The sequence below is a fragment of the Hyphopichia burtonii genome, assembly GCF_001661395.1.
Source record: "Hyphopichia burtonii NRRL Y-1933 unplaced genomic scaffold HYPBUscaffold_4, whole genome shotgun sequence".
NCBI classification, from domain to species: Eukaryota; Fungi; Ascomycota; class Pichiomycetes; order Serinales; family Debaryomycetaceae; genus Hyphopichia; species Hyphopichia burtonii.
Window position 1 is genome coordinate 157,514 of NW_017963731.1, and position 23,764 is coordinate 181,277.

At 34.6% G+C, this 23,764-nt stretch overlaps 16 protein-coding genes across 16 annotated transcripts; 7 read left to right on the plus strand and 9 right to left on the minus strand.

The window, feature by feature from the left end:
- Positions 1–129: 129 nt before the first annotated feature.
- Positions 130–1,720, minus strand: HYPBUDRAFT_152889 (pseudouridine synthase; the record flags this gene model as incomplete). Its single annotated transcript, XM_020221247.1, has 1 exon — positions 130–1,720. A coding segment is annotated over exon 1 (1,121 nt), but the record flags the coding sequence as incomplete, so codon positions are not given.
- Positions 1,721–1,819: 99 nt separating this feature from the next.
- Positions 1,820–3,347, minus strand: VPS23 (ubiquitin-binding ESCRT-I subunit protein). Its single transcript, XM_020221248.1, has one exon. The coding sequence runs from the start codon at positions 3,286–3,288 to the stop codon at positions 1,972–1,974; it is 1,317 nt and encodes a 438-aa protein (XP_020075922.1). The 5' UTR covers positions 3,289–3,347; the 3' UTR covers positions 1,820–1,971.
- A 173-nt stretch (positions 3,348–3,520) lies between these two features.
- Positions 3,521–3,779, plus strand: HYPBUDRAFT_156998 (H(+)-transporting V0 sector ATPase subunit e; the record flags this gene model as incomplete). Its single annotated transcript, XM_020222258.1, has 2 exons — positions 3,521–3,528; positions 3,578–3,779. The coding sequence occupies 2 exons, from the start codon at positions 3,521–3,523 to the stop codon at positions 3,777–3,779; spliced, it is 210 nt and encodes a 69-aa protein (XP_020075923.1).
- HYPBUDRAFT_124088 (uncharacterized protein) lies at positions 3,577–4,330 on the plus strand. The gene has a single exon (XM_020219316.1). The coding sequence runs from the start codon at positions 3,901–3,903 to the stop codon at positions 4,093–4,095; it is 195 nt and encodes a 64-aa protein (XP_020075924.1). The 5' UTR covers positions 3,577–3,900; the 3' UTR covers positions 4,096–4,330.
- Positions 4,331–4,831: 501 nt separating this feature from the next.
- AGP3 (Agp3p) lies at positions 4,832–6,515 on the plus strand. The gene has a single exon (XM_020221249.1). The coding sequence runs from the start codon at positions 4,965–4,967 to the stop codon at positions 6,483–6,485; it is 1,521 nt and encodes a 506-aa protein (XP_020075925.1). The 5' UTR covers positions 4,832–4,964; the 3' UTR covers positions 6,486–6,515.
- A 517-nt stretch (positions 6,516–7,032) lies between these two features.
- Positions 7,033–7,616, minus strand: HYPBUDRAFT_204783 (uncharacterized protein). The gene has a single exon (XM_020223042.1). The coding sequence runs from the start codon at positions 7,531–7,533 to the stop codon at positions 7,183–7,185; it is 351 nt and encodes a 116-aa protein (XP_020075926.1). The 5' UTR covers positions 7,534–7,616; the 3' UTR covers positions 7,033–7,182.
- A 4,562-nt stretch (positions 7,617–12,178) lies between these two features.
- Positions 12,179–13,651, minus strand: GLK1 (glucokinase). The gene has a single exon (XM_020221250.1). The coding sequence runs from the start codon at positions 13,553–13,555 to the stop codon at positions 12,230–12,232; it is 1,326 nt and encodes a 441-aa protein (XP_020075927.1). The 5' UTR covers positions 13,556–13,651; the 3' UTR covers positions 12,179–12,229.
- Positions 13,652–14,173: 522 nt separating this feature from the next.
- Positions 14,174–14,509, plus strand: HYPBUDRAFT_148645 (thioredoxin-like protein; the record flags this gene model as incomplete). The annotated part of the gene is made up of 1 exon (XM_020220139.1): positions 14,174–14,509. One exon carries the CDS (start codon positions 14,174–14,176, stop codon positions 14,507–14,509), a length of 336 nt encoding a protein of 111 aa, XP_020075928.1.
- A 46-nt stretch (positions 14,510–14,555) lies between these two features.
- On the minus strand, positions 14,556–15,968 carry SHM2 (glycine hydroxymethyltransferase; the record flags this gene model as incomplete). Its single annotated transcript, XM_020218712.1, has 1 exon — positions 14,556–15,968. The coding sequence occupies one exon, from the start codon at positions 15,966–15,968 to the stop codon at positions 14,556–14,558; it is 1,413 nt and encodes a 470-aa protein (XP_020075929.1).
- Positions 15,929–16,287, plus strand: HYPBUDRAFT_204995 (uncharacterized protein). Its single transcript, XM_020223043.1, has one exon. It carries the CDS (start codon positions 16,049–16,051, stop codon positions 16,238–16,240), a length of 192 nt encoding a protein of 63 aa, XP_020075930.1. The 5' UTR covers positions 15,929–16,048; the 3' UTR covers positions 16,241–16,287.
- A 47-nt stretch (positions 16,288–16,334) lies between these two features.
- Positions 16,335–16,928, minus strand: ORM1 (sphingolipid homeostasis protein; the record flags this gene model as incomplete). Its single annotated transcript, XM_020220140.1, has 1 exon — positions 16,335–16,928. The coding sequence occupies one exon, from the start codon at positions 16,926–16,928 to the stop codon at positions 16,335–16,337; it is 594 nt and encodes a 197-aa protein (XP_020075931.1).
- A 424-nt stretch (positions 16,929–17,352) lies between these two features.
- HYPBUDRAFT_148648 (SCF ubiquitin ligase complex subunit) lies at positions 17,353–18,810 on the minus strand (the record flags this gene model as incomplete). The annotated part of the gene is made up of 1 exon (XM_020220141.1): positions 17,353–18,810. One exon carries the CDS (start codon positions 18,808–18,810, stop codon positions 17,353–17,355), a length of 1,458 nt encoding a protein of 485 aa, XP_020075932.1.
- A 253-nt stretch (positions 18,811–19,063) lies between these two features.
- HYPBUDRAFT_11491 (uncharacterized protein) lies at positions 19,064–19,920 on the minus strand (the record flags this gene model as incomplete). Its single annotated transcript, XM_020219079.1, has 1 exon — positions 19,064–19,920. One exon carries the CDS (start codon positions 19,918–19,920, stop codon positions 19,189–19,191), a length of 732 nt encoding a protein of 243 aa, XP_020075933.1. The 3' UTR covers positions 19,064–19,188.
- A 586-nt stretch (positions 19,921–20,506) lies between these two features.
- Positions 20,507–20,848, plus strand: HYPBUDRAFT_110261 (uncharacterized protein; the record flags this gene model as incomplete). The annotated part of the gene is made up of 1 exon (XM_020218755.1): positions 20,507–20,848. The coding sequence occupies one exon, from the start codon at positions 20,507–20,509 to the stop codon at positions 20,846–20,848; it is 342 nt and encodes a 113-aa protein (XP_020075934.1).
- A 184-nt stretch (positions 20,849–21,032) lies between these two features.
- Positions 21,033–22,292, plus strand: HYPBUDRAFT_109852 (uncharacterized protein; the record flags this gene model as incomplete). The annotated part of the gene is made up of 1 exon (XM_020218729.1): positions 21,033–22,292. The coding sequence occupies one exon, from the start codon at positions 21,033–21,035 to the stop codon at positions 22,290–22,292; it is 1,260 nt and encodes a 419-aa protein (XP_020075935.1).
- On the minus strand, positions 22,293–23,324 carry PHO86 (Pho86p; the record flags this gene model as incomplete). Its single annotated transcript, XM_020219694.1, has 1 exon — positions 22,293–23,324. One exon carries the CDS (start codon positions 23,322–23,324, stop codon positions 22,293–22,295), a length of 1,032 nt encoding a protein of 343 aa, XP_020075936.1.
- Between the last annotated feature and the right edge of the window lie 440 nt (positions 23,325–23,764).

Below are 23,764 nucleotides of genomic sequence, written 5' to 3' on the forward strand. Positions count from 1 at the left end.
ACACATAATGATTTTTATCAGTTAATTTTATATTATAATGAAGTAGATATACAGAAATATTTAGAGAGCAAAAAAAAATGGTTTTTATAAATGAAATGTCACTTCATCATAGAGTCAAGCGGGTAATGATTTAAAATGACGATAAGTATCTTTCAAGAAGAAAATGAATAAAAGGGGAGGTCATGCTAATAGCCGTGAGATTGAAAACTTATGCTTTATAAGATGTGGTAAACATCTATTTAATAATGTGAATGATGAATTAAAGAAATCGAATGAATTATTTCTTAGATTTCTTTTTCTTTTCAGATTTATCTTCATCATCATCAGCTTTACGTTTTTTATCTTTCTTTTCCTTCTTTTCTTTCTTTTCTTTCTTTTCCTTTTTATCTTTCTTTTCTTTCTTTTCCTTCTTTTCCTTCTTTTCTTTCTTTTCATCATCCTTATCTTCGGAAGTTTCAATGGTGGTAGTTTCTTCAACTTCTTCAACTAATTTTTTCTTTGGAGTTTGAATTTCAGGAGCAGCCAACTTGCTTTCAGGAACAGGAGGAGCAGGAGTTTCATCGTGGTCCTTATATTCAGATTTCCAACTATCAGGAGTTTTTTCATTAGCTCTACCAAATTTATCTAATTTACCATCAGCTTTTAATTGTTTTTTCTTTTGAGCAACTGGACCTAATCCCCATCTTCTTGGGTAAGTATCACGTTCCATGATACATCTTTTAACTTTAGCAACAATACCGTGATCACAAGTTTGTAAATCAACAGTAGTCATTTGAGCAATACCAATAGCGATAGCTTCACCTTTAGTAGTGATCAAAACAACTTCATCGTATAATTCAATACCTTCTTCGTAACGTAATAAACCAGGAATCATTAATTTAGCCCCGTAACAAACAGAGTTAACGGCAGAATCTTTAACCACAACTCTTTTATAACCAACTAATAAAGTTTCTAAAGGTTGAATGATTCTTCTTAAGTAAGATTCATCTCTTTTATTATCATAAACGTATTGAGCATCTAAAACATCATGTAAAGTGACCAAGTTATCGTTTTCACCAAGAGCACCAGAACGAACACGACGTAATTCTTGCATATGACCCCCAACACCCAATAACATACCTAAATGGACACATAAAGTTCTCATATAAGTACCAGCTTCACAAGAAGCCCAGAAAACACCTAAACCTCTTTTGTTATCGAATTCGATCAAGTTAGAATCATAAATAGTACGGACTCTTAATTGTCTTTTAACAGCAGAAATCAATGGTGGTCTTTGGAAAAGAGCACCGGTTAAATTTTCTAATGATCTACCCATATCTTTAGCGTCTTTTAATTCATCATGTAATCTAACGATACAAACATACTCTTTACCGGCACCTTGTTGGGATTTAACCAATCTAGTGGCACGGTCAATACAAACAATTAAACATCCGGTAACTTTTGGATCTAAAGTACCTGAATGACCAGTTTTTTCACTTCTTAAGATTCTTTTGATCCAAGCAACAACTTCGTGCGATGATGGATTGGATGGTTTATCTAAATTAATAACCCCTGATGAAATATAAGATTTGATATCTCTTTTCAATGGAGAACATCCTGCTGGAATTGGAGTATAATGTCCGGATCTAACTAATAACTTATCGTAGTTTTTCAACAATAATGGCCACTCAGAAGTGTCCTTGGATGGAGCAACAGCTTCTGGCTTGATCATATACTCGTCAGACATCTTATATTATGTTTGTTTGACTGTTGTATCTACTATCAAAAGGTATTGAAAACTTTTTTTTTTTTTTTTTCACAAATTGTGATGAGATGAAGGTTTTTTTTTTTTCACTTTTATTTTTGTTGTGCGGCTCTTTCCTATTTAGGGTGAGGTGTATGGGTGTATTAACAGTATAAAGTATAACCGTATAACAGTATAATTAGAGTGTATGACTATAAAGATGGTAGAGGATAGCTGTAGATATGGGTTTACTTGTACAAGCCCATGGTGGAGGCGATTTCGTCCTTCACTAGCTCGAGCCAAAAGGTTTCCCTGGCCAAAGACCTAATTGACTTAATACAAGTGTCGACATTCAGATCATTGATAAGCTCGTGGTGGGAGCCAAAAGTGCCTCCAATCAAGTGGACGGTATCTTTGTTTGCCTTTATTTCACTCACAGTATCGTAGAGTTGGTGGACCAAAGCCAGGTCGGCGGTGATAAGGTTGTCTAGGTCGATTGAGCTGTCTATTGAGGTTGCAATTTTATCAGGAGTGTTGGCATTGATATTGTCAAGGGTTAAGAGCTGTTGGTTAAGGTTGGTCAAGTTTGTCACTTGGTCGTTCAAATGGGTCAAGTGATTGTTCAAGATCTCGCTATTTGCTTTTGCTTGGGTATTGTGGTGGGATAGTTGGTCGTACAATGTATCGATTTTGATTGAATTTTCATTGATTGACGCAAGGTGGTTGTTTACTCCACTAGGGTTCTGGGGATCCAAGAGTTGGTTTAGCTGGTCTGAAAGGTGTTTGAGGGTTTCCCGAGGAATGCTTTGGCTCTTGAGGTCTTCGTTTTGATCCATCAAGTCTTGTACTGATTGTGCTTGTTGTGTTTGTTGTGCTTGTTGTGCTTGTTGTGCTTGTTGTGCTTGTTGTGCTTGTTGTGCTTGTTGTACTGGCTGCGATTGTGGTGGAGATTGGATTGGGGTCGAGTATTCGGTTGGAGGTAAAGGCAAAGGATTTTGATATTTTTCAGGTATCGTTTCTTTTGGCTCTGGCTTACTTGGTACCGGAGGACCAGTTGTGTCCCGACGTAAGGAACCGGTGGCAGCCTGGGTTAAAGGGATCTTGGCTGGCTTCACTGGAACTTGGCCTATAGATATTGGAGGTTCTAATGAAAAAGTCTGTTTTAAAACATTAATCAACTCAATTAGATTATATTTGGCTATATCATTAAACTCGGAAAACCAAGACGACAAATATGGATGGTAGAATCTTCCCTGGCTATCTACATAGTTCCCGGGTATTAAAACATGATTTTTATCCTTATTGGGAGTTATAAATACAATTGGAACTCCGTTAACTTCATTAACCCTATTATCAGCGTCAGCAAACGGATAATTTAACGGAACCCAAATATTTATCGGTACCGCAAGATCGTTCAATTTCACCGATCCAAATAATTCAATCAACAATTCACTGTGTCCAGTGTTACCGGATGTAAATACATTAGTTCTGATTTTGAATCTGGAAGACTTGGATTTATGGTTTAAAAAAACTTGAAGAAACTGGTATATGTGGGTGTATACCATTTGTTTATGTAAGTACTGTGGTTGTATCACATTATATAGCCAATTGGCTACCTTTGGCGATAATTCCTCCATTATCTTATCACTATTAGTCAACTTTGTAAATTGCTTCTTAGTCCTTTTCTATAGGCATTTATTATTATTGGTGTACGGGTGTTGGTGCTATTTAATTTTTCAAACCTTCGAACAAAAAACTGATACCAACAACCAATTCTTCTTTACAGACATCAGAAAGATGAGTGGGTATGTTGGCTCCAGACTACAAGGAAGCGATATGTACTAACAGCAACAGGTATACTGTGATCGTTGTGTTTTTAATCACTGCCGTTTTATCGGCATTAGCGTGGGTGGCAGCACCAAAGGAAAACCGAACCGTATGGAGATCCTCGATCATCTTGGGTTTATCGATGTGCTACTTGATGTGGGCCATCACTTACTTGGCCCAATTGCATCCATTGGAGGCTCCCAGAAGATCCGACTTGAGACCTGAATAGATGTATGAGTATTGACGCTTGTCTCGTCCAGTGTATTTAACTTCAATGTTGTACAGTGGTTTCATCTTCTTATCTTCTTCAATTATTTCATTCAACGTTTTATCTTCTTCAGTTATATTCAATGTTTCATTCCGTCATAGAATCAAGACTTTTCATTTCTTTTAATTACTTAACTTCTACTCACTTAACTTCTACTCACTTAACTTCTACTCACGTAACTTCTACTCACGTAACTTCTACTCACTTAACTTCTACTCAATACTTCACTTTATATGAGTACTTACTACTCCTTCCTATTCCCGCAATTTCTCTTTAAGTACTTCTCCCCAAGGGCTTTTTAACTGCTTCTCCTTGTTTAGCATGCCTAATATATGGTTCCTACTACCTCCCAAGGTCTCCGGGTAACTTGGTTGTGCTAACAAAACAAAAATAATTGAAAAAAAAAAAGTATTTATGTCCACAGAGAAATTTTGAAAAATTTTTACTTCTTCTTCTTCTTCTTCTTCTTTACACATTTATCCCACATATATATATCCAATATATAATATCCAATTGATTATAGGCTGTAGAAAGAATCTCCTGTTTCTGCCCTACGTTCGTTTCGTTTCCATCGAATGATAGGTTCTGGTGATGGAGTAGAAAAAGCCTAAGAACGGACCTTGGACACTTTTGATACATCGTCCTTGGTCTGTTGTTGGGATCGTGTGGTGAGTTGTATCCTTGTGTGGTGGATTTATCTAAAATTTGATACTTTCATCTGATCGGCTTCCACTATATTTCCTTATGTAGAGTCTTGTAGTTTATCAGTCAAACTTGAAACCATTATACCGAGTAGTACGTATTTATCTGCCTCGGACAATCCTTATCTTTTTATTCTTTTTCTTATATAACACAGTTGTGCCTACGTTCTCCTCTAAACCACCCTTGTACTTACGTTCTTCTTGTCCCTACGCTTGTATTTACCGTTAAATTCTTCGAAGCTTAACTGTGGCTTGCTAATTATTGGTCTTCTGCTTAGTCTGCGAATTTGCTATCGAACGGCTAAAAATCATTTTTTGCCTTTAAGCCTAATACTTCTTCGTTGGTTCTTATAGATTCGTCCGGTATATATATATCGTATATATACCTACATGTTGAAGCTGTTTATCGTTGGAAAACAGTGGTCAAGAATAAAAAACTTTTAAAATGCTTCTATCAAAGTCAAAATCTCCGGAGGACGTTATCTCTACCCCGGTTGAGTCACTTGAATCATCGAAATCTTCACCTTACATTCCTGATGATAATACCAACTTGAAAAGAGAGTTGAAACCAAGACATACCTCTTTTTTAAGTTTGGCTGGTATTATCGGTCCCGGTATATTGGTTGGTGCTTCTCTTGCTTTGAAGAATGGACCCTTATCTTTACTTTTGGGTTTCAGTATCATTGGTATCGTTGCAATGATTATGATGCAATCTTTGATTGTACTTATAATGAATTATCCTACTGGTGGGGTTTTTAGTTCCTTGGGATGTAGAGTAGTGGATCCTGCTTATGGTGGTGTTGTTGGCTGGTGCTATTTCATAGTTTTTGTTACTGTTTTAGCAAATGAATATAATACCACGGCTGCTCTTTTACAATTCTGGGGCCCTCAAGTTCCTCTTTATGGATATATCTTGATGTTTTGGGTGGCCTTTCTTGGGTTTCAATTCTTGGGGGTTGGTGTCTTTGGTGAAGCTGAATTTTGGTTGGCTTCTTTAAAAATTATCGGTATCTTTGCCTTTTACATTTTTTCAATAGTCTATATGAGTGGTGGTATTAAAGGCCAACCGGCTTTTGGTTTCCACTATTGGAATGACCCTGGTGCTTTGGCTAATGGGTTTAAATCAGTGGTTGCTACTTTTGTCTATGCTTCAACTTTTTATAGTGGTAGTGAAATTCCTGCTATTGCTGCTGCTGAATCTAAAGATCCAAGATCTTTACCAAGTGTTGTCAGAAACACTGTTTTCAGAATCATCTTTATTTATATTGGTATCGCAATCTTCTATGGTGCTACTGTTCCTTATAATGATGAAACTTTAAATGCAAATACAAAGGCTCTTCAATCTCCAATGAGTATAGCTATAAAAAGAGCCGGTTGGAATGGGGGTGCTCATTTAATTAATGCTTTTATCATTGTTACTTGTATTTCAGCAATCAATAGTTCTATCTTTATCGGTTCAAGAACTTTATTACATTTGGCTAATGAGGGCCAGGCTCCAAAACTTTTGAAAACTGTTAACAAACATGGGGTTCCTTACTTCGCAGTCATTTTAACTAATGCTTTCGGTTTAATCTCTTTAATGAACATCAGTACTGGTGCTGCAAATGCTTATAACTATATCGTGAACATTTCAGGAGTGGCAGTTTTCATCGTCTGGGGCTCGGTTTGCTTTTATCATATCAGATTCAGGCAAGCCTGGGCTGCTCAAGGCAGAGATGCAAACGACTTAACCCACAAAGGCTTATGGTATCCTTATTTGCCAATAGCTGGAATGACTTTGAATATTTTTCTTGCTCTAATTCAAGGCTGGTCGTATTTCAAGCCTTTCCAAGCAAAAGACTGGGTTGATTCCTACATCCTTCTTCCTTTTTCCATTGTATTATTTTTCGTTTTGAAAATTGTTAATAAAACAAAATGGGTTAAACTTCATGAAGCTGATCTTGACACTGGTAGGTTTGTTGGTTAGCTTCTTCTTATTCTTTCTTCTGCGTTGAACGTTTTTCTTTTTCAATTAACCTTTCTTCTTTCGATTTTTTAAAAAAATACCTTTTACTATAGTTTTTCAGTTCATTTTTAATGAATAGTTCCCTTGAACAACCTTTGTATAAATGAACAACAAAATATGTTTTTTTATACATTAAAAGATTTATTATTTTTGCTACAACAGATCCTGTAGACACACTTAATACACATAAATGTTAGCATGTTAAGCATACTTAATACCTAATGGATGCAAATTTTGTTGAAAATATTCAAAATGTAAAGAATTGAAAGAAATTAAAAGAAAGAAAGAGCCTGAAAAATAAACAAGCAATTAGAGAATAAGCTTCATAATCTCCCTCCAATATACTAGAGCTGCTTATAGTCGATGTTGGTAAGAGCTTATCATCAATAAAAGTAATGGTGTACGGATTTAGGAAATTGATTGCAGTATCAATTAAACAGCTTATACTGTAAAGTGTCAATTAAACAGACAAAAATATACCTGCTTGGAATTAACTACTTATACCTTTATGTTTAGAATAAGGCCAGCTATTAAACAAACTATCGCGGCAAGAGGGATTTCATCCTCTGCAGTTCGCTTCTCCGGTAACAAGTTTGGCACTGATTTCACTCCATCTCCACCAAAGTTACCAAAAGAACAATAAGAAGAGTTTGAAAAATTACAGAGAATCGCCAATTCCCAAGCTGCCATCGAAGAGTTTAATAAACAAAATGCAGAGTCGGGCCTGCTTAGTAGTAACTTGGCCGGGGAAGTGGAAGCACAGCAGATGAAAACCGATATTTGATGGCCTCAAAGGACTCCTACAATTACGAAAATTTAGTTTCATAAAAAAGAAAAATGTCACTTTGGGAATTAACCTCCCTGAATCAATATCTTTCAGAGACTTTTTAGATTGCTTCCACCGACTACTTAAAACGAACTGGTGATGAGGGAAGCACCAAAATTGGCTCATCCAGCAGATTGAAAAAAAAAACCCAAAAGTACCTAAAGTGCCTCGGAGCATTGTCATTCACTCAGCTCAAGGTTTATGAATTCCATAAACCAGTTCCTCATATTTACTATATGTGTTGAAAAAAAAAGCAGCATATTTTGAGAAGGCCAACGAATTTGAAGGGAAAGTCTCGGATATGGGTGTCTTAACGATCTCGAAAAAGACTTCAGCTAAAAGAAAAAAGTTCAAGATCTCTCATTATACCGCATTATTAGGCTATCAATAATGGTCTGTTCTCTTGTATAAACATTTGCTACATTTTGATTAACTAACCTGATAAACATATCTAAGCACAGATCGTCTCTAACCAATAGTAGGAATTATTATGTGGCTTTGAAAATGTAAGAACTGATATATCGAATGAACAGCTCCGGTCAGGAAACATCAGCCTGTATCTGGATGCTCGATCCGATCGTCAACCATGTAGGAAAGGATCCTAAAGAAGGCCTCATTCTAAAAGTGAATCCAAGTCGATAAGACTAAGTAATAGCGATCGTAACTCTTCTTCTTTTTGATGTCTTTCAAAGTATCATAAGCTAATACAATCTGAACAAACTTATCACTTTTCTCGTCTTCTGATAAATGACTATTCAAATCTGGATGATACTTCTTCAGTAATTTTTTAAATTGCATCTTAACATCTTTTATTGAGGCTGAACCTGGTAGTTCAAGAAGTTCATAATAGTTGGGTTGTCTCAAACTAGGCGAACTACTGAAAAATCGTAGTCCACTACTATTAATCGGAAATCATAACCGCTCGATTATCTTGAAAAAGGCTGGCTTTGACCAAACCTTTTCATTCATATCTTAGGCAGCCAGTCATTTGAAGTCCATAATTTAATTGGTAAGACTTCTTTACAATGGTAGCTACTTCATCAGTATCAAAGTTATTTCATATTTTCAAGCTTGGTAATTGGCGGTAAAGGAAAGTATCTTGACGACCTGAAGTAGGCTAACAGTTTAACTATTCAAGAATTTCATAATACCTTAGCTGTCTCTTATCAAAAATATTCACTTAAACTCTTGCAGATCTAACGATGCAGTTTTGATCCTGGTATAATCGATGGTTTTGCTTACAAGAAAAGAAAATACGATTACTACTATTTCTTTTACCAAAATGACAATATATTAATAAAGACTACCTGGTTAAATGTTTAAGGTAATTCTAGAATTTCTTCACAGAAATCCTCCTTAATAACAAAAATAGACTCAATGAGACGTTATAAAGCTTCTTTTTGAAATCAACTGTATAAAGCTCGAACTAAAAACAGAAGATTTAATTCAGTGTAGTGGTAAGGATCAAATGTTGCTTCTAATTGAATCAGCCTTGAAGTATATATAAATGATAAGCCTTGAAGTATATATAAATGATAAAATGTACGCTCTTAGCGCAGCTTGATTGAAGCTCGGCAGCTTAGATTAAAAGAGTTCGCTCATTCAGCATGTCCTTCCTTTGACCATAGAGTCCATTTAGAATGATCTACGGTAGCTAATTATACTAATATTAGATAGATTAAGTTTGCGTAATTAACTATACATAAATGTCAAACAAAGATTAGTACTACCAATAAAAACTTTGGTAAGTAGATGCAAACAAATATATAGCTGGCATGTACTTCTCGGTTAAAAAGAGTAAGGTTGATATTGAAACCCAATACATTGGATGTCAATAAAGCAATAAAATTAGTGAAGGGAGTTTTCAAACTTTCTCAAACTGAAAGCCAACTTGAAATTTCAATTACAAGCTGAAGCTCTTATCGAACAAAACTAAACTCAAAAAAGGTTTTTATCTGAATAACTACACCCATCACCATTCAAATATAGCAAAGAGTTCATTACCCAACCCTCAGTGAACCACCACCTACGGAAACTTGCAACCATGCTCTGCACGAATTGCTATGGACGAAGGATAGAAGGATTTAAATAGTAACTTCAGTTCTTCGCATCACCGAAAGAATGTGACGAGTAAGACTTACCTTCCTCGACATCGAGAGAGCCCAAAGCGTACTTAATTCCTAACTTTTACTTCAGTAAGGCAAGCGCTCGCGATAATGAATTCCTGAAGTTATTTCTGCTTCCTGGGATTTAGGTTTAGAAGACCAATCTTAAGATATCTAGATACCTCAATAAATTCCTTCTAGTATCAACAATAGTCAACATAAGAAATAGCCCCCGTAAATACCTTGACTAGTGCAAACTGTGCCTTTTTTGCAGCAAAACCATTTCAACATCTTCGCTTCCAGTAAGTGACCTTTTCATATCTATTGATTTCCAAAGTGCATCTTCACTATACCTTTGAATAAACTTGCCTACAATTGAGTTTCTGTCGATGCAACAGATAGTTGCGATTCTGTACTTTTAACATGCAACCTCTTTTTTCAAGTTATATCGTCGTTCCCTCTTAGAGTCAATTGCTTATGTATTAAGTGATGATAAAACGGTTAGTTGCAATGATATTCTCTAGCTCTAACTCTTTAATTTATTGACTCCATTTTGCAAATGATCGGAAAATATTGTATTTACTTCCGCAACAACCTTGATAGGCTTTCCTAAAATCACTCTTGTCTAGGGGCATTGGTTTATTGCTGATTTGGATGATGAAAAATAGAATTTTAATCGTGAATATGAATAAATGAATACTCAATTTTCATTTTCGGAATCTGGTTATCTTACCTACAAAATTAAACTGCATTCGAATGCTCTCTAATATTTTTTCTAATAGTTTTTAGTGACAGACATTTGCGTATTCTGGAGCATTAAAGAAGTTGTCTAACTAAGTGTTAATTCTTGTAGCTATGTTCGTTCTCCCTTTCAATAGTTTTGAAAGCGTTCGTTCAGAATTTTTTTTTATCGACTTGCATTGTATTTCATCAACATTTAAATTGTAGTTACTAAGTCCATTTCGATTTTTCTTCTTTCTGACCGGTGAAGATGCTTTATTTCAATTTTTAAGAGATGTTTTTTCAAATGTATTTATTCTCCTAATGCAAAATACTTTAACAGGCGAGTTACAAATTCGCAATCTTTTAATGGTTTTTGTATTTAGGATCAATTACATTGGTTTAGGCATAGAAAGTATAATTTTGGATATCTTTGTGTAGTTGTAATATTTTACTAAATCATGCACCCTCCTGATACATGCGTATTACATCTTTTATAATAACATTGCCATTTTGAAACCATATCAAAGATAGCAGCTGTCTTTTCTTTTTCACTTTAATGAAGCTTCTTTTTTGCCACGTATATATTCAGGTTTTCTTATGGCTTTCAACAAATTTTACAAAATTATCCGGAGAGTTGGTTGTTTTTTTTTTCTTAAAAAAAGGTCAGGCCCCCTTTGTTATGAGTGTCGGGAACACTTCTTTTGAGCTAATCTCAGAAATATTATATCACATTAGATTCAAATCAGGAAAGTAAATCAAATGCGACAAAGTAAGCCTTGCACTGCGCTTGAATCTTTCGACAGCATGATTTTCCATGATTTTTCTTGGTGTCAATTAGTTGTGCCTTCGAATTTGAGATATTGATTCATTATACTTCTGGGATATTTTCACCTAGGTCATGGAGGATGATGCTTGAATTAAAATTTTGATGATTTCTAATTTCTACATGATCAAGCTCAAGTTTTTTGTTATTGACCTCTCCTTTCTGTCGGCCTTATACGGCTTAATCCAAAGTTGACAATCTAATTCCAATTCAGAAAGACCTGATTTAACCCAGAGTATGAGGTGAAAGCCGATCTTTTTTTTAGGTGTATGCTTCTTATAAGCTATCCTTGCATCTTTACTAATATTTTGTTCTTTTATTTCTTAAACCTTCAATTGTAAGTTCATCTTTATTGCAATTTCACCCATTTGATCACCCTCTTTGTCCGCAGCTACATCAAAAATATCGTAAAGGGCTTAATTGTTTAGTCTTCCCACTTATCATTTCGGTATTTTTCAAAGAGGTCATCCTAAACCATAATGTCTATGGCAATGGGAAAGAAGGCTGGTTGCAAAATTTCATAAACGTATTACTTTGGGCTTTTCTACTCTATGAATATTTGAAAAAGTCCATGGGACTAATCAGCTTACTCACAATTTTGAAGTCACCGTCATCATCTCTTGGTCGCCGAATCCGTGTTTGATGTTGGACTTGATAACTTAGAGTCCATTGAGGTGATTAAAGTGAATCTCACACCGTAGAAAAACAGCTGGGAATAATTTACTTTTTGAAAATTTCGGTAATTTGAAATAATGGAATAAGGAGCTCATTGAGGACTTACTATGGTTGACTGATTGAAAGATTTGTAGAATCTTCTTGTTGCAATTGTTGTAGTGAAGCATTCAATTTTATTCAATTTTTGGAAAAGTTGCGAATATTTCATATAAATACGAGATTAAGGAAAAACAAGTGAATAGATGTGACAGGGTAAGTGTGAATGTAAGTATGCCTATGTCAGACTTATATTCTGGGAGAAGTTATTAATTTTGTCCCGGAGGATTCATAAGTTTTTATGGTATGAAGTTGCAAAAAAATGCCATTAGAAGTACTAAGGCAACGCACAGTTCTGTAAAGTTAAGTGAGATGCTACATTGTTGAATGAGATATAAATGCATATAAAGGAGAGAATAAGATTAAACTAATAACAACAGGCGTCAGACATTAGAAGAGGAAAGAGTCTTTTATTTTATTAATTCTAAAGCAAGTCTAAGATTGATAAATAATCGCATTAAATAGCAACACTAGCACATAAAGCAGCACCAACACCACTGCCGTCTTTGGCGATTTTCAAACTTAATTTTTTGTTAGTTCCTTCCAAAGGATTGATTAAATTGAATGCTTCCAAGATTTTCTCTTGGAAACCAGGATAAAATTCAACCACTGAACCATCGCAACCAATTTCGAAGTTACGATCATCGTTTTTATATTGGTCTTTAACACGGCCAACAATTGCTGCAATAGGAATGGAAGAGAGATAGGCGGCCCTATGAGAAACGACTTGAGTAATTTTTTGAATAACCAATCTTTCTTCTCTTGTAGTTGGTAATCTCAAGTGATTTTCCAAAACTAATTGGGACATTTTCAAGTCAGTTGAATCATCAATTTGTAAATAGGATAAAACTTCTGAATCCAATAACCAAGGTTCAGATAAACGGTGAGGTAATGAGCCGCGTCTTGATTCAAACAATTCAGTAAAAATAAAGCCACGTTCGAAAAGGTCAATTAAAATGACTCTTAATAATTCACCCAAGAACATACCACTAATTCTTTTTTCGAACAAGTGGTAACCTTGATTAGCAGTTTCTTTATCAACAATGTCATCGTATTTGGTTTTTGGTAAGACTTTCAAAGTATTATCAAATGACCCCCATTCAGTATTAATAACCATACCGGTAGCACCTTTTGGAACAGTGGTGAGATCTAATTTTGAAATATTAGACAATTTTTCAAAATAGGCACCATTAGTACCGGTACCAAAGATACAACCAAGAACAGTATTAGCATGAGTTTTTGCTTCATTATTAGAATAAGCTCTTGATAATAAAGTACCAACGGTATCATTAGCCAAGGCCACAACATCCACCTTAACCCCCAAAAGATCGATATGAGTTTGTAACAATTCAACAACATCTTTATTCACACAATCAGGTAAATCAAAACCTTTAGTCCAACGAATCAATTTACCTCTATTCAAAGCGGTTTGATCAACTGGGAAAGAAAAGGTAAAACCCAATTTCAAAGAACCATTAGTGTTTGCCGAATATTCTTTATGGTGTTCATCCAAAAAGGCTTCCACTTTTTTAGCCAAATAAGAAAACAAAGCATCAGCAGTTGAATTCTTCATTAAATCAAGAGGAATTTTAAACTTGGATTGTTTCAATTCATGAGTATGATCACCGTTCAACTTAATTGAACAAACTCTGAAATTAGTACCACCTAAATCAGCAGCCAAATATAATCCAGTTTCTTTACCGGTTGGGATTCCAGTTACAAAAGTTGGAATCATTGGCATATACTCTTTAGCAGAAGCAGAATGTTTCAAACCTTCATCCATTGATTTCACAAATTGTTCAGTAGCTCCAACAAGAAATTGCTTATCTATAGCAAAATCTTTGACTACTTGATCAACAGCTGCTTGTAACTTACTATTCATAATATAATTTTTAAAATCGAATAACTAAATATTTGAGTAACCAAATACTTTGAATATTAAATGAAAAGGAAAGAACATCTATATATTCCATTTTTCAAGCAACATTAGCTTATTTAGGGGCCCATACTACAAAAAGAGACAAAGTGAGAACTGCACATTGAAGCACATACAAAATTTCAATGGGGTGATTTGGCATTGTTCGTCTTTACCTTAACATATGAGATGACTAGTCAACAGGTGACGAGAAGACAAGAATGGGCTGGGGTCTGGGGTAATCATATGATGGGCAGGCAGTGGAGCCTCTGGGGAATGGGGTGTTCTCTCTATATGAGGATCTGATTGTTTGGAGTTCAATGGAACGTTGCAGTGAGATTTTCGAAAAAAAAACTGAAGAAAAGATGTACGGGTGTGGGTTTTAAAATGAAAAATTCCTACAATTAGCCGGTATAAACTGTGGAAATCAGAGATTGAAGCCAACTTTTCTTTATGTTGAAGAACGTAACTCGATATTTCACTAGAATGGCAAGCGCAGAGTACCTCGACAAAGCCAATCAGCTCATTGGCCAGCACCCATACCTTATGTTATCCAAATCATGGTGTCCTGATTGTCATTATACTTATAAAGTTTGGGAAGACTATGGAGTTAAGGACAAGGTTCACGTTATTGAATTAGACAAATTTGAAGATCAACAAGAGGCAGCCAAGTTGGAAGCAGCATTCACTGAGATTGCCGGTAGAAAATGGGTGCCCACCATTTTCTTTAATGGGCAGAGATTAGGAACTGAAGAAGATTTGAAAAAATGGAAACAAGAAGGTAAATTAGATGCAATTTTCAAGGAAGCTAAATTGATTTAAATACATGAATAGACTAGACTAAATACAACATTTATTTTATATAAAATTAAACAGATAATGGGAATTCACCAGCCCATTGACTAATTTCAGCTTTAACAGCTTTTAATTTATCATCTTCACCATTTAAGACTTTGTTTTTGAAATCTTTCAATTTATTAGCTTCTTTTGGTAAGTTAGCTTGGATTTCTTTAGCGTAGTTAACGGCAAAATCAATATAACCAACGATTTTTTTGAAATCTTCTTCACCTAAACCTCTTGAAGACATAGCAGGAGCACCAATTCTAACCCCACCAGGGACCAAAGCTGATTTATCACCAGGAATAGAATTTTTATTAAGAGCAATGTTAATTTTTTCACAAATGGTTTCAACTCTAGCACCATCAATTTGTTTATCTTTCAAAGAGACTAAAACCATATGAGAATCAGTACCATTACTAACCAAGTTATAACCTTTTGAGTTGAATTCTTCTTCCAAAACCTTAGCATTTTTCAAAACTTGTTCTTGGTATTGTTTGAATTCTGGAGTAGCAGCTTGTTTTAAAGCGGTAGCTAAAGCAGCAATGGTATGATTATGAGGACCACCTTGATGACCAGGGAAAACAGAGAAGTTAATTGGGTTTTCTAAATCGTATAAGATTTCTTGACCGGTTTTTGGATTAACTGATCTAACACCTCTTCTGAAGAAAATCATTGCCCCTCTTGGACCTCTTAAAGATTTATGAGTGGTGGTAGTAACGACATCAGCGTATTCAAAAGGAGAAGGAATAACACCGGCAGCGATTAAACCAGAAATATGAGCCATATCAACGACTAAATAAGCGCCAACTTTATCAGCAATTTCTCTCATTTTTTTATAATCAATTAAACGACAATAAGCAGAAGTACCAGCAACCAAGATTTTTGGTCTATATAAAATAGCGGTTTTTTCTAACATATCATAATCGATTAACCCAGTTTCTAAATCAACTCTATAAGGCATGGTTTCGAAATAGGTGGAAACTGCAGAAATTTTTCTTGAATCAGTTTGATAACCATGGGATAAATGACCACCATGAGGTAAATCTAAACCCATTAATCTTTCATGAGGTTTCATTAAAGCTTGGTATACTTGTAAATTAGCTGGAGATCCGGATAAAGTTTGAACATTGACCCCCCATTTATCAGAAGTAACATTAAAAGCTTTTAAAGCACGTTCTTGACATAATAATTCAATTTTATCAATTTGTTCGTTACCACCGTAATATCTAGCACCTGGGTAACCTTCAGAGTACTTATTACACATTGGAGTTCCCAAAGCATCGAAAACAGCAGTGGTGGTGAAGTTTTCTGAAGCAATAAGAACAATTGAATGTTTTTGTCTGTCAATTTCAGCTTTAATGATAGAATCAACTTCTGGATCGGTATCCTTTAAGTGACCTTCGACTAATTGTTTATGAGAATCAGAGAGAGCGTATGGCATGTTTAATGATATTGAAGAAATAAAAGAACAAGATGAAAAAGAGAAATTAATCAAGATTTATAAATGAAAATTTCAACCCCATGAGTCGAAAAGTGAAAATGCGGGAAAAATTAATTAGAGCAAGAGTCAAATTTTCATTTAAAAAAAATGATGAGAAGACTTACAACCGAGTCAAAGCACCGAGTCAGTTAGCAAAAACACGAAAGATCACGGGACCAGGTGTATTAAGGGTAATTAAATATATAAAGAGAATTAGAAGAAACTCAAGATAAGTAGGATCAAAGTTGATTTGTTCATAATTTTGTTCATAAAATGATCATGACATGAAGAAGAAAAGGTAAAGAAAAAATAATGATTAGTATATGATTAGTATAAAGTAACTCTTAATCTATGAGAAATGGCTAATTTTGGAATAACCACACATAAACAACTTACTCCATTCAAGATAAATAAATTCAAGTTATAATTTGAATAATGAGTACTGATCAAGAATAATCCAATTGGTACGGACATTAAAAATTTTTTGGTTGGAGTATATTGATCACCATTATCTATTTGTTCCCACATGGTTAAATTATCATAAGCACCATTATTGAATTCAAATGGAGTACCTTTAACCTGATGAAACATAATATAAGAACCAATATTATAAGTTAAGTTAGTTAAAGTCCATTTCCAATCATTATCTAGAACAGAGATAAAATTGAAAAAAATCTTCAAAAATAAAATTATAACAATATGAACAATCCAAGCACCTTTGGAATGAACCCAGTTTGCATTAACATTGGGATTTAACGATTGATCAATCTTGGTTTCTAAATTATCTGGTTCAAGATGTTGAATAAGCGATGATGATCTTCTTTTTCTAGTAGTAGTATGCGTAGCCGGATGGCCTCCTGGACTCAAATGAATATTATCTTCAAATGCATGTTTTTCTGGTTTTGGACTAATAGTTGCCATCTTACTTCAATACTTGTATCTTATCTGTACTTGTAACTATACTGATGTACTAACGGTACTTGTAAACTAATATCGATAACTGAAAGCTGTAACTTGTCTTGGTCACTATTTATATTCGATGCCGGTATCTGCAAGGGTTTCTGATCGATCTCTCCAGTACACGGTCTCTATTCCAGGATCTGTTCTGATTAAAAGCAGGTGGGGGTTAGTGATGACGGTGGTCATTCAAATTGTCATTAAAGAAAAAACTGCACCAAATCTCAAAAAAAAAAAAAAAACAAAAAAACAATCTCAAAAAAACACCCAACCACCACCACAAAGGCGGTTCTAAACGACAAAACAACAGAAAAACAGTTACCCGCACGCCACGTCACGTGCCGAGGGTGCTAGTTTTGCAACCTTATACCATCGATACTTTGATTCTTTATTCATCTTGGTGGTCTATGTAGAGACCAGAGGAGTGCCAACCGGCAGCGGCGACGGCAAGCCACTTGCCGTCGCCCGGCAGCTTGACCAAAGCCGGGCGGGTGGTGCTGATTTGTTCGTCATTGTATGGAAGATGTTCCCGGGTGCAATACTCCTTCTTGGAACCCAAACCAAGACACCCACACTTAGCAGACTCGGTGCCCCAGCTGAGCAAGTTGCCGGTGTCGGTGAGGGCCATGTAGTGGTAGTCGCCCATGACAATATGGATGATATTTTTTTTTTGGAGCTCTTCAATGAGGGTTGGTTCGGCGTCGTCGTCGTTCTTATCTCCCAATAAGATATTTGCGCCATCGGTGAATACTGCAAATCGATTGAAACACCCGGTTATCTTGCTGAACTTGGCGTTGTCGTCGTTTTGGTGTAGCCAGGAATTGAAAGTATCCATTTCGACGGGAAGATTAACCGTCATGCGGTCAACATCTCCATTGGCGTAGTCTTGGGTAGCAAGATCAAATCTGAATAGTTTCCCGTGGCTGTTGATGAAAAGGATGCAGTCGTTCAAGGCCACAAAATCAATGACGCTGCTGGTGCCCGGTATAACAAGGTGGTTTGCAATTGATTTCATCAGTCCGTTTTCATATTCTTCTTTGGTGACAGCTTCTCTCGAATACCACACAACGATCCCAACTTTACTCATATAGCACGCAGATAAGTTCCATCCCGCAGAAACTTTCTTGATATACTCCTTTGGTAGATTGACAAATTCAATTTTGCATCCTGTTTTATCAATGGTACCAGTATCCCAACTGAAAATATTTGAATCTTCATCAAGAGCGATAAAATGCTGGCGTCCACTGGATAATGCCCTGATCTTGCCAGCTTGGTACTGCCCCGGTAAATGAACCCGGGTAATAAAACTGGTTTCTTTTATCTTGGGTTGTTGTAGTTCACTCGGGAAAGTTAAGTCTTCCGGCGGTTTGGTCAAATTTACACTGGTTGGCCCTCTTGTTTGTTCGGGCTGTGGGGACACATCTCTGTCGTAACGTTGGTCCTGTAATGGCATTGGAGAAACCCCTCTTGTTGGAGTAGCCGATGGCCTTGCCTCTGGTGCCGCTGGTAATATATGAGGACCTCTGATCAATCTTCTTGATGACATATTCGCAATGAATGGAATTTCCAAATTCGAAGTGTTCAACGGAGGCTTATAATCTTTTTTGTTCATTGGACCAGGCGTAGATTTTGATAATTGTCCATTATCAGTCCAACTAGCTCCAGTATGATATAACGACCCATCGTTCATCAATATTTGAAAACTAAAACCTCCAGCACTAATATCACTGATTATGAAATCATTGAAATTCGGCACATTCGTAGCAGTATGAACATTTTTAGTAAGTCCACCGATACTTATATGATCTTGATTAATATCTCTGATCAAATATCCTAATCTACCCATTTTAGAAGATCCCCAAGTATAAAGATTCACTTTGGGTGATGACCTCATTTTGAATAACGAGGACCAATTATACTCGTTCAAATTCAACGGGGTTGGTTTAGTGGATCCAAATTTTTTCAAATAAATTGAATGATAAACATCGTTGGTAGTTAAAATCTTGTTAAAATACTTATTGGTTAACAGAAGGGCAAAAATATCATCAGCACTCAAATAATTACATATATTAGAAGCTATGATATCCTCTCCCAATTCACTCAAGTGTAATGTCATGTTTAATAATTGTATATAAATTATACATAGATTATATAAAAAATCAGTATAAAAGATTCCGTTTTTATCAAGTGAAGGAGGACCCCGTAAAACACACGTACACCAACCTTATTGATCAACACCTTCTTCTTCGATAGGAACAGTGAAGGCACCAGCCAAGTATAATGCCGGTTCGTCAATATTATGATGTTGGTAACTTAAAACACCAACCCCACCAGCATCTAATAAGAATTGAGGGTTGACGTTGATTTCTTTACCAACCCATCTGGCAGCGAAACATCTTAAAATATGACCATGGCCAACAACTATAATGTCACTTGGTTGATTATTTTCCAAAGCTTTTCTGTGAATGGCTTTGATTTTATCAATTACTCCATCTAATCTTTGTTTAACCTGTTCATTAACTTCACCGTTTTCACAACCGTCTCTCCAAATATTCCAAGTATCACCTTTGGCCAAATCTTTATCTAAACCTCTTTCAGCTCTCAAATTAATGATTTGAGAAGTTAATAACCCTTCATAGTCACCGTATTCCCATTCACGTAAATCGTTTTCAATATTGATTGGAATTTTAGCTTTAGTTTCTTCACCGATACCTTCAATTAATAAATCAACAGTTTGTTTGGCTCTTGTTCTTGGAGAGGTGAAAACATGAGTTAAATTTTGTGGTTTAATCATTTGAAAGTCACTATTCCCAATTAAATGTTTCCCGGTGGCTTTCATTTGCTTAACCCCAAAAGCAGTTAATGATAAATCAGTAACACTGGTATACTGTCCGGATTTCGACCATTCTGTTTGTCCATGACGAACAAAGATAACCCTTGGTGTTGGTTTCCCCATTGTGTCTATCAGTTATCAGTGTAAACTTAGTAAGATATCAATTCAGTTAGTAAGATATCAATACATCGCTAGATCAATCAGTTGATACAATGTGAAAAACTCGACACGATTCCACACCCGTACACCGCACACTAAATTGCAACCAAACTATACCTTATCACAAATACGTTTCACTGAAAATTATACGGAAAGCTATCGAAGAGGGCAAACGTTTACAGAAGTAAGAAACCTAAAGAAGGGTTTGTAATAGGTGCTTAAGCTTATAAGACGATAAGCAAAAAAATATAATAAGTTAGTATTGTCACTGAAAGGGCACTCGAAAGGAAACCATTGTGACTTAATGAAATCGCTAGAAGACCAGGCTTCAATATCACTGATATAAACAACAGAACTCAACAGTTCATAGAGTACCGATTATATGAACATTATACTAACATTATTAGTATAAGTGGTTAGTGTGCGCACGTGACTCACTAAATAAATTTTTCAAAAGTTCTGAGAAGACTTAATACCAACTTTAATCTATTAGTTGATCTATTTACCTATTAGTTTATCTAATACTTTATCCAATACTTATATAGCCAAGATGTCAAAGGCCCATGCTGAAATAAGCCAGAAGATCGTTGGTCTTTTGAAGACATTACCTAAGGACAGAATCAAACACTATGCGTCCTTCAAAGAAATTCAACTTGAAAGATTCCAAAATAAAGCATTAGTTAATCAGATATCGGAAAAAGATTTACACTTACAATATCTTTCATTAAGAGATTTAGTTAATGATAAATATAGAAACTATTATAAGCTAGATGATAAGTTATTAAGACCAAAGGGGAACCCCCAATATTATGAACGTCTTTTAAGTGAAATTAAGGGAGAAAAGAAGGAAACTTTTATGAGTGCCATTAGAACCGTTGTTTTTGGGAAATGATTTATGTATATTAGTTTGTAAATAGAAAATACATTATTAACTACTGTAATTATTTGTATTAACAAAGGGTCCCATGTTTAAATTAACTCGCAAATTTTACGTGGCATAACTTCGAAAAATTCACTATTAGCTATTTTTCAAAAGATTGGTTTGTTTAGTTAATTGAATTGGTTTTCATTGAAACATGTCGTTCATAACTAAGGTTAGAGCGTCAAGACCATTACAAATTGTTATTTTAATTCTTTTTGCATTGGTAACGTATTATCAATTTTTCACTAAATCAAATGATAGTTATACACCAGAAGAGTTAAATTCCTTATTACAAAATAAAGATGAAAGTACTGTTGCAATTAAAAAAGTTGAATTAACTAATCAAGGCTTACATAAACCATATTTGGATTCAGTTAGTTTAAAATTGAAAGATTGGGACATTGGTGGTAATACATTAATTAAAAATAATGATTATGTTAGATTAACTGGTGATAATCAACATCAAGTTGGTAATCTTTTCAATAAATTCCCAATTCAAGCCGAATCTTTTGAAATGGAATTGACTTTCCATATTCATTCCAAAACAACCAATGGATTAGTAGGTGATGGTTTTGCAATTTGGTTCCTTGATGAAAAATCTCCAATTGGAGATGTTTTTGGATCGAAAAATTATTTTAATGGATTAGGTATAATGATTGATACTTATAAAAATGGTAAAAGGGGACATTTCCCATTTGTTAATTTAATGTTGGGTGATGGTAAAACATTTTATAATAAAGAGACTGATGGATTTGAAACAAGATTAGCTGGTTGTGTTGCTAAAAGTTTATTAAATCCAACAAGTAAAATTTCAAAAGCGAGAATTGTTTATATAAAAGATGGTTATCTTTCGCTTGATTTTAACTATAATGGAATTGATGAAGATTGGCAAAATTGTGTTACTTTAACTAATGTTTTATTACCTCCAGTTAAATACTTAGGATTTAGTTCTGAAAATGGTGATTTAACTGAAGCAGTTGATTTATTAGAAAATAAAATATTTGCATTATATAACCCTGATGAAGAAGGTGTTTTCATTGAATCGGTTGATCAATTAACTAATTTAATTAAAGAACAAGCCGAAGCCGATCAACAAGTTGCGGAAGACTTTAAAAAGGGTGGAGGTAGACATCGTTCATTTAAGAAAAAGAAAACTAGTGGAGAAAGAAGAAAATCATTGAAAAGATTGAAAAATGCTGAAAAAAGACTTAAAGAAAGAGAAAGAGAATTAAGAATTGCAAAATATGGAGATGCTGAAACTACATTTTTATCAAATTTATTAAATAAGATTTGGAAATTAATAATTTGGGTTTTTTATATAATATTAACCATATTAGTTGCATGGATTTTATTTTCAATTTATAGAGTTCAAAAACAACAAAGAAAATCAAAAACAACTGGATTATTAGATTAGTTATCTTCTCTTTTTAGTTGACTGATCATCATTATTTAAATAATTTTTAGAAGTCTTCAAAATTAAATCTTGATCTTCATTTTTAGCTAATAAAGTAAGACCGTAGGTATTTTTAGAAATTTCAAAAAATTGATGAACTGATTTATAAGAAACCAATTTCAATAACTTATCATCATTATTTGCTTGGAAAAAATTTAAATTATAATCTTTTTTAATTAAACCGAATGAATTTTTTGTTAAAGTCTTGATTAAATCAGTATCAAATGAATAAGCATCAATTAAAATGTTTATTTTACATCCGTCAACATCTTTAATTTTCTTGCCGTCGACATATTCTTGAAACAATTCCCGACTTCTCAATATAGCAGTTTCAATTAATAAAGTATCAAAATCAACTTTTTGGAAAACTTTTCGAACATTTAATCCAGTAATCTTAATGAAAAAATTGGATTCAGTAGAGTTTTCAATCAATGGTTTCAAAGTAACAACCGCAATTGGTGAATCCCTATATATGATCAATTGAGAGTTTTTTGAGTTAGTTAACTTGAATTTAGTCTCCTTAGGAGTCTTTGCATTTGTAAGCTTAGAATACTTCTTTAAATCAAATCCAAATATCTCTTCGATATAATTTGGCTTGAGTAAATCATCACTAATACCTCTGAATTCATCCGATATGAAATAACCTGCGGTCCCAATACATGAAAATGTCAAAATGAGACATGGAAATATATTTATGAAATCAAACTTATTATTCAAAACCAACTTGGTAAATTCTCTTATGGAATCTGATATTATCACATAATCATACATCAAGTAACTTAAATAACACACAAGTATCACCATCATCAAACCAATTGATCTTGTATGCCAAAATATATACCTATTACACTTACTTTGAAGTTGTCTATAATAATCCCCATGCAAAGTTAAGGCTGCCTCAGATAATTCCGGCTTCAATTCACTTTTGCTCAATGTAGGCTTGGCCTTCTCATCAATTGGCTCATTCAAGTCCACTTTCTTTTGTTTAACCATCTTTATCGCTTGATCTATACCCGTTGATTCAGCTTCTGGTAATACCTTTTAAATTTATACAAGCTCATTAAATTTTTTTTTTTTTTTTGGTTGCCTTTTTTTTTCCTTCAAGGCGTGAAGAATTAATGCGCACGTGGTTAATAACTAAATTAGGCTCTAATTTAGTTGAACTGGCCTTAATTAAAGGCAAGCTGATGAAAGATTGCAAAAGAAAAGCAAAAGTGGAAAGGCTGACGGTGTTTCGAAATTGCAGATATGAAAAATTTGAAGTGAGACCGTTTTTTCTTTTTTTTTTTTTTTTTTTTTTTTTTTTTTTTTTTGCATAATTTTTTTTGCAATTTTTTGCAGACGTCTCATTTTTGAAATTTGCAGTAATAAACAACTAGAAAGGAAAGCAGCACGTCTTGGATTGAAGCAGTAGTGGGGTGTTCCGGGGGTGT

Bases quoted from the DNA above. Each gene is read 5' to 3' on its own strand.
- VPS23 (XM_020221248.1), bottom strand. From the start codon at position 3,288: ATGGTATACACCCACATATACCAGTTTCTTCAAGTTTTTTTAAACCAT.
- HYPBUDRAFT_124088 (XM_020219316.1), top strand. From the start codon at position 3,901: ATGTTTCATTCCGTCATAGAATCAAGACTTTTCATTTCTTTTAATTAC.
- AGP3 (XM_020221249.1), top strand. From the start codon at position 4,965: ATGCTTCTATCAAAGTCAAAATCTCCGGAGGACGTTATCTCTACCCCG.
- HYPBUDRAFT_204783 (XM_020223042.1), bottom strand. From the start codon at position 7,533: ATGACAATGCTCCGAGGCACTTTAGGTACTTTTGGGTTTTTTTTTTCA.
- GLK1 (XM_020221250.1), bottom strand. From the start codon at position 13,555: ATGGATGAAGGTTTGAAACATTCTGCTTCTGCTAAAGAGTATATGCCA.
- HYPBUDRAFT_204995 (XM_020223043.1), top strand. From the start codon at position 16,049: ATGAGTCGAAAAGTGAAAATGCGGGAAAAATTAATTAGAGCAAGAGTC.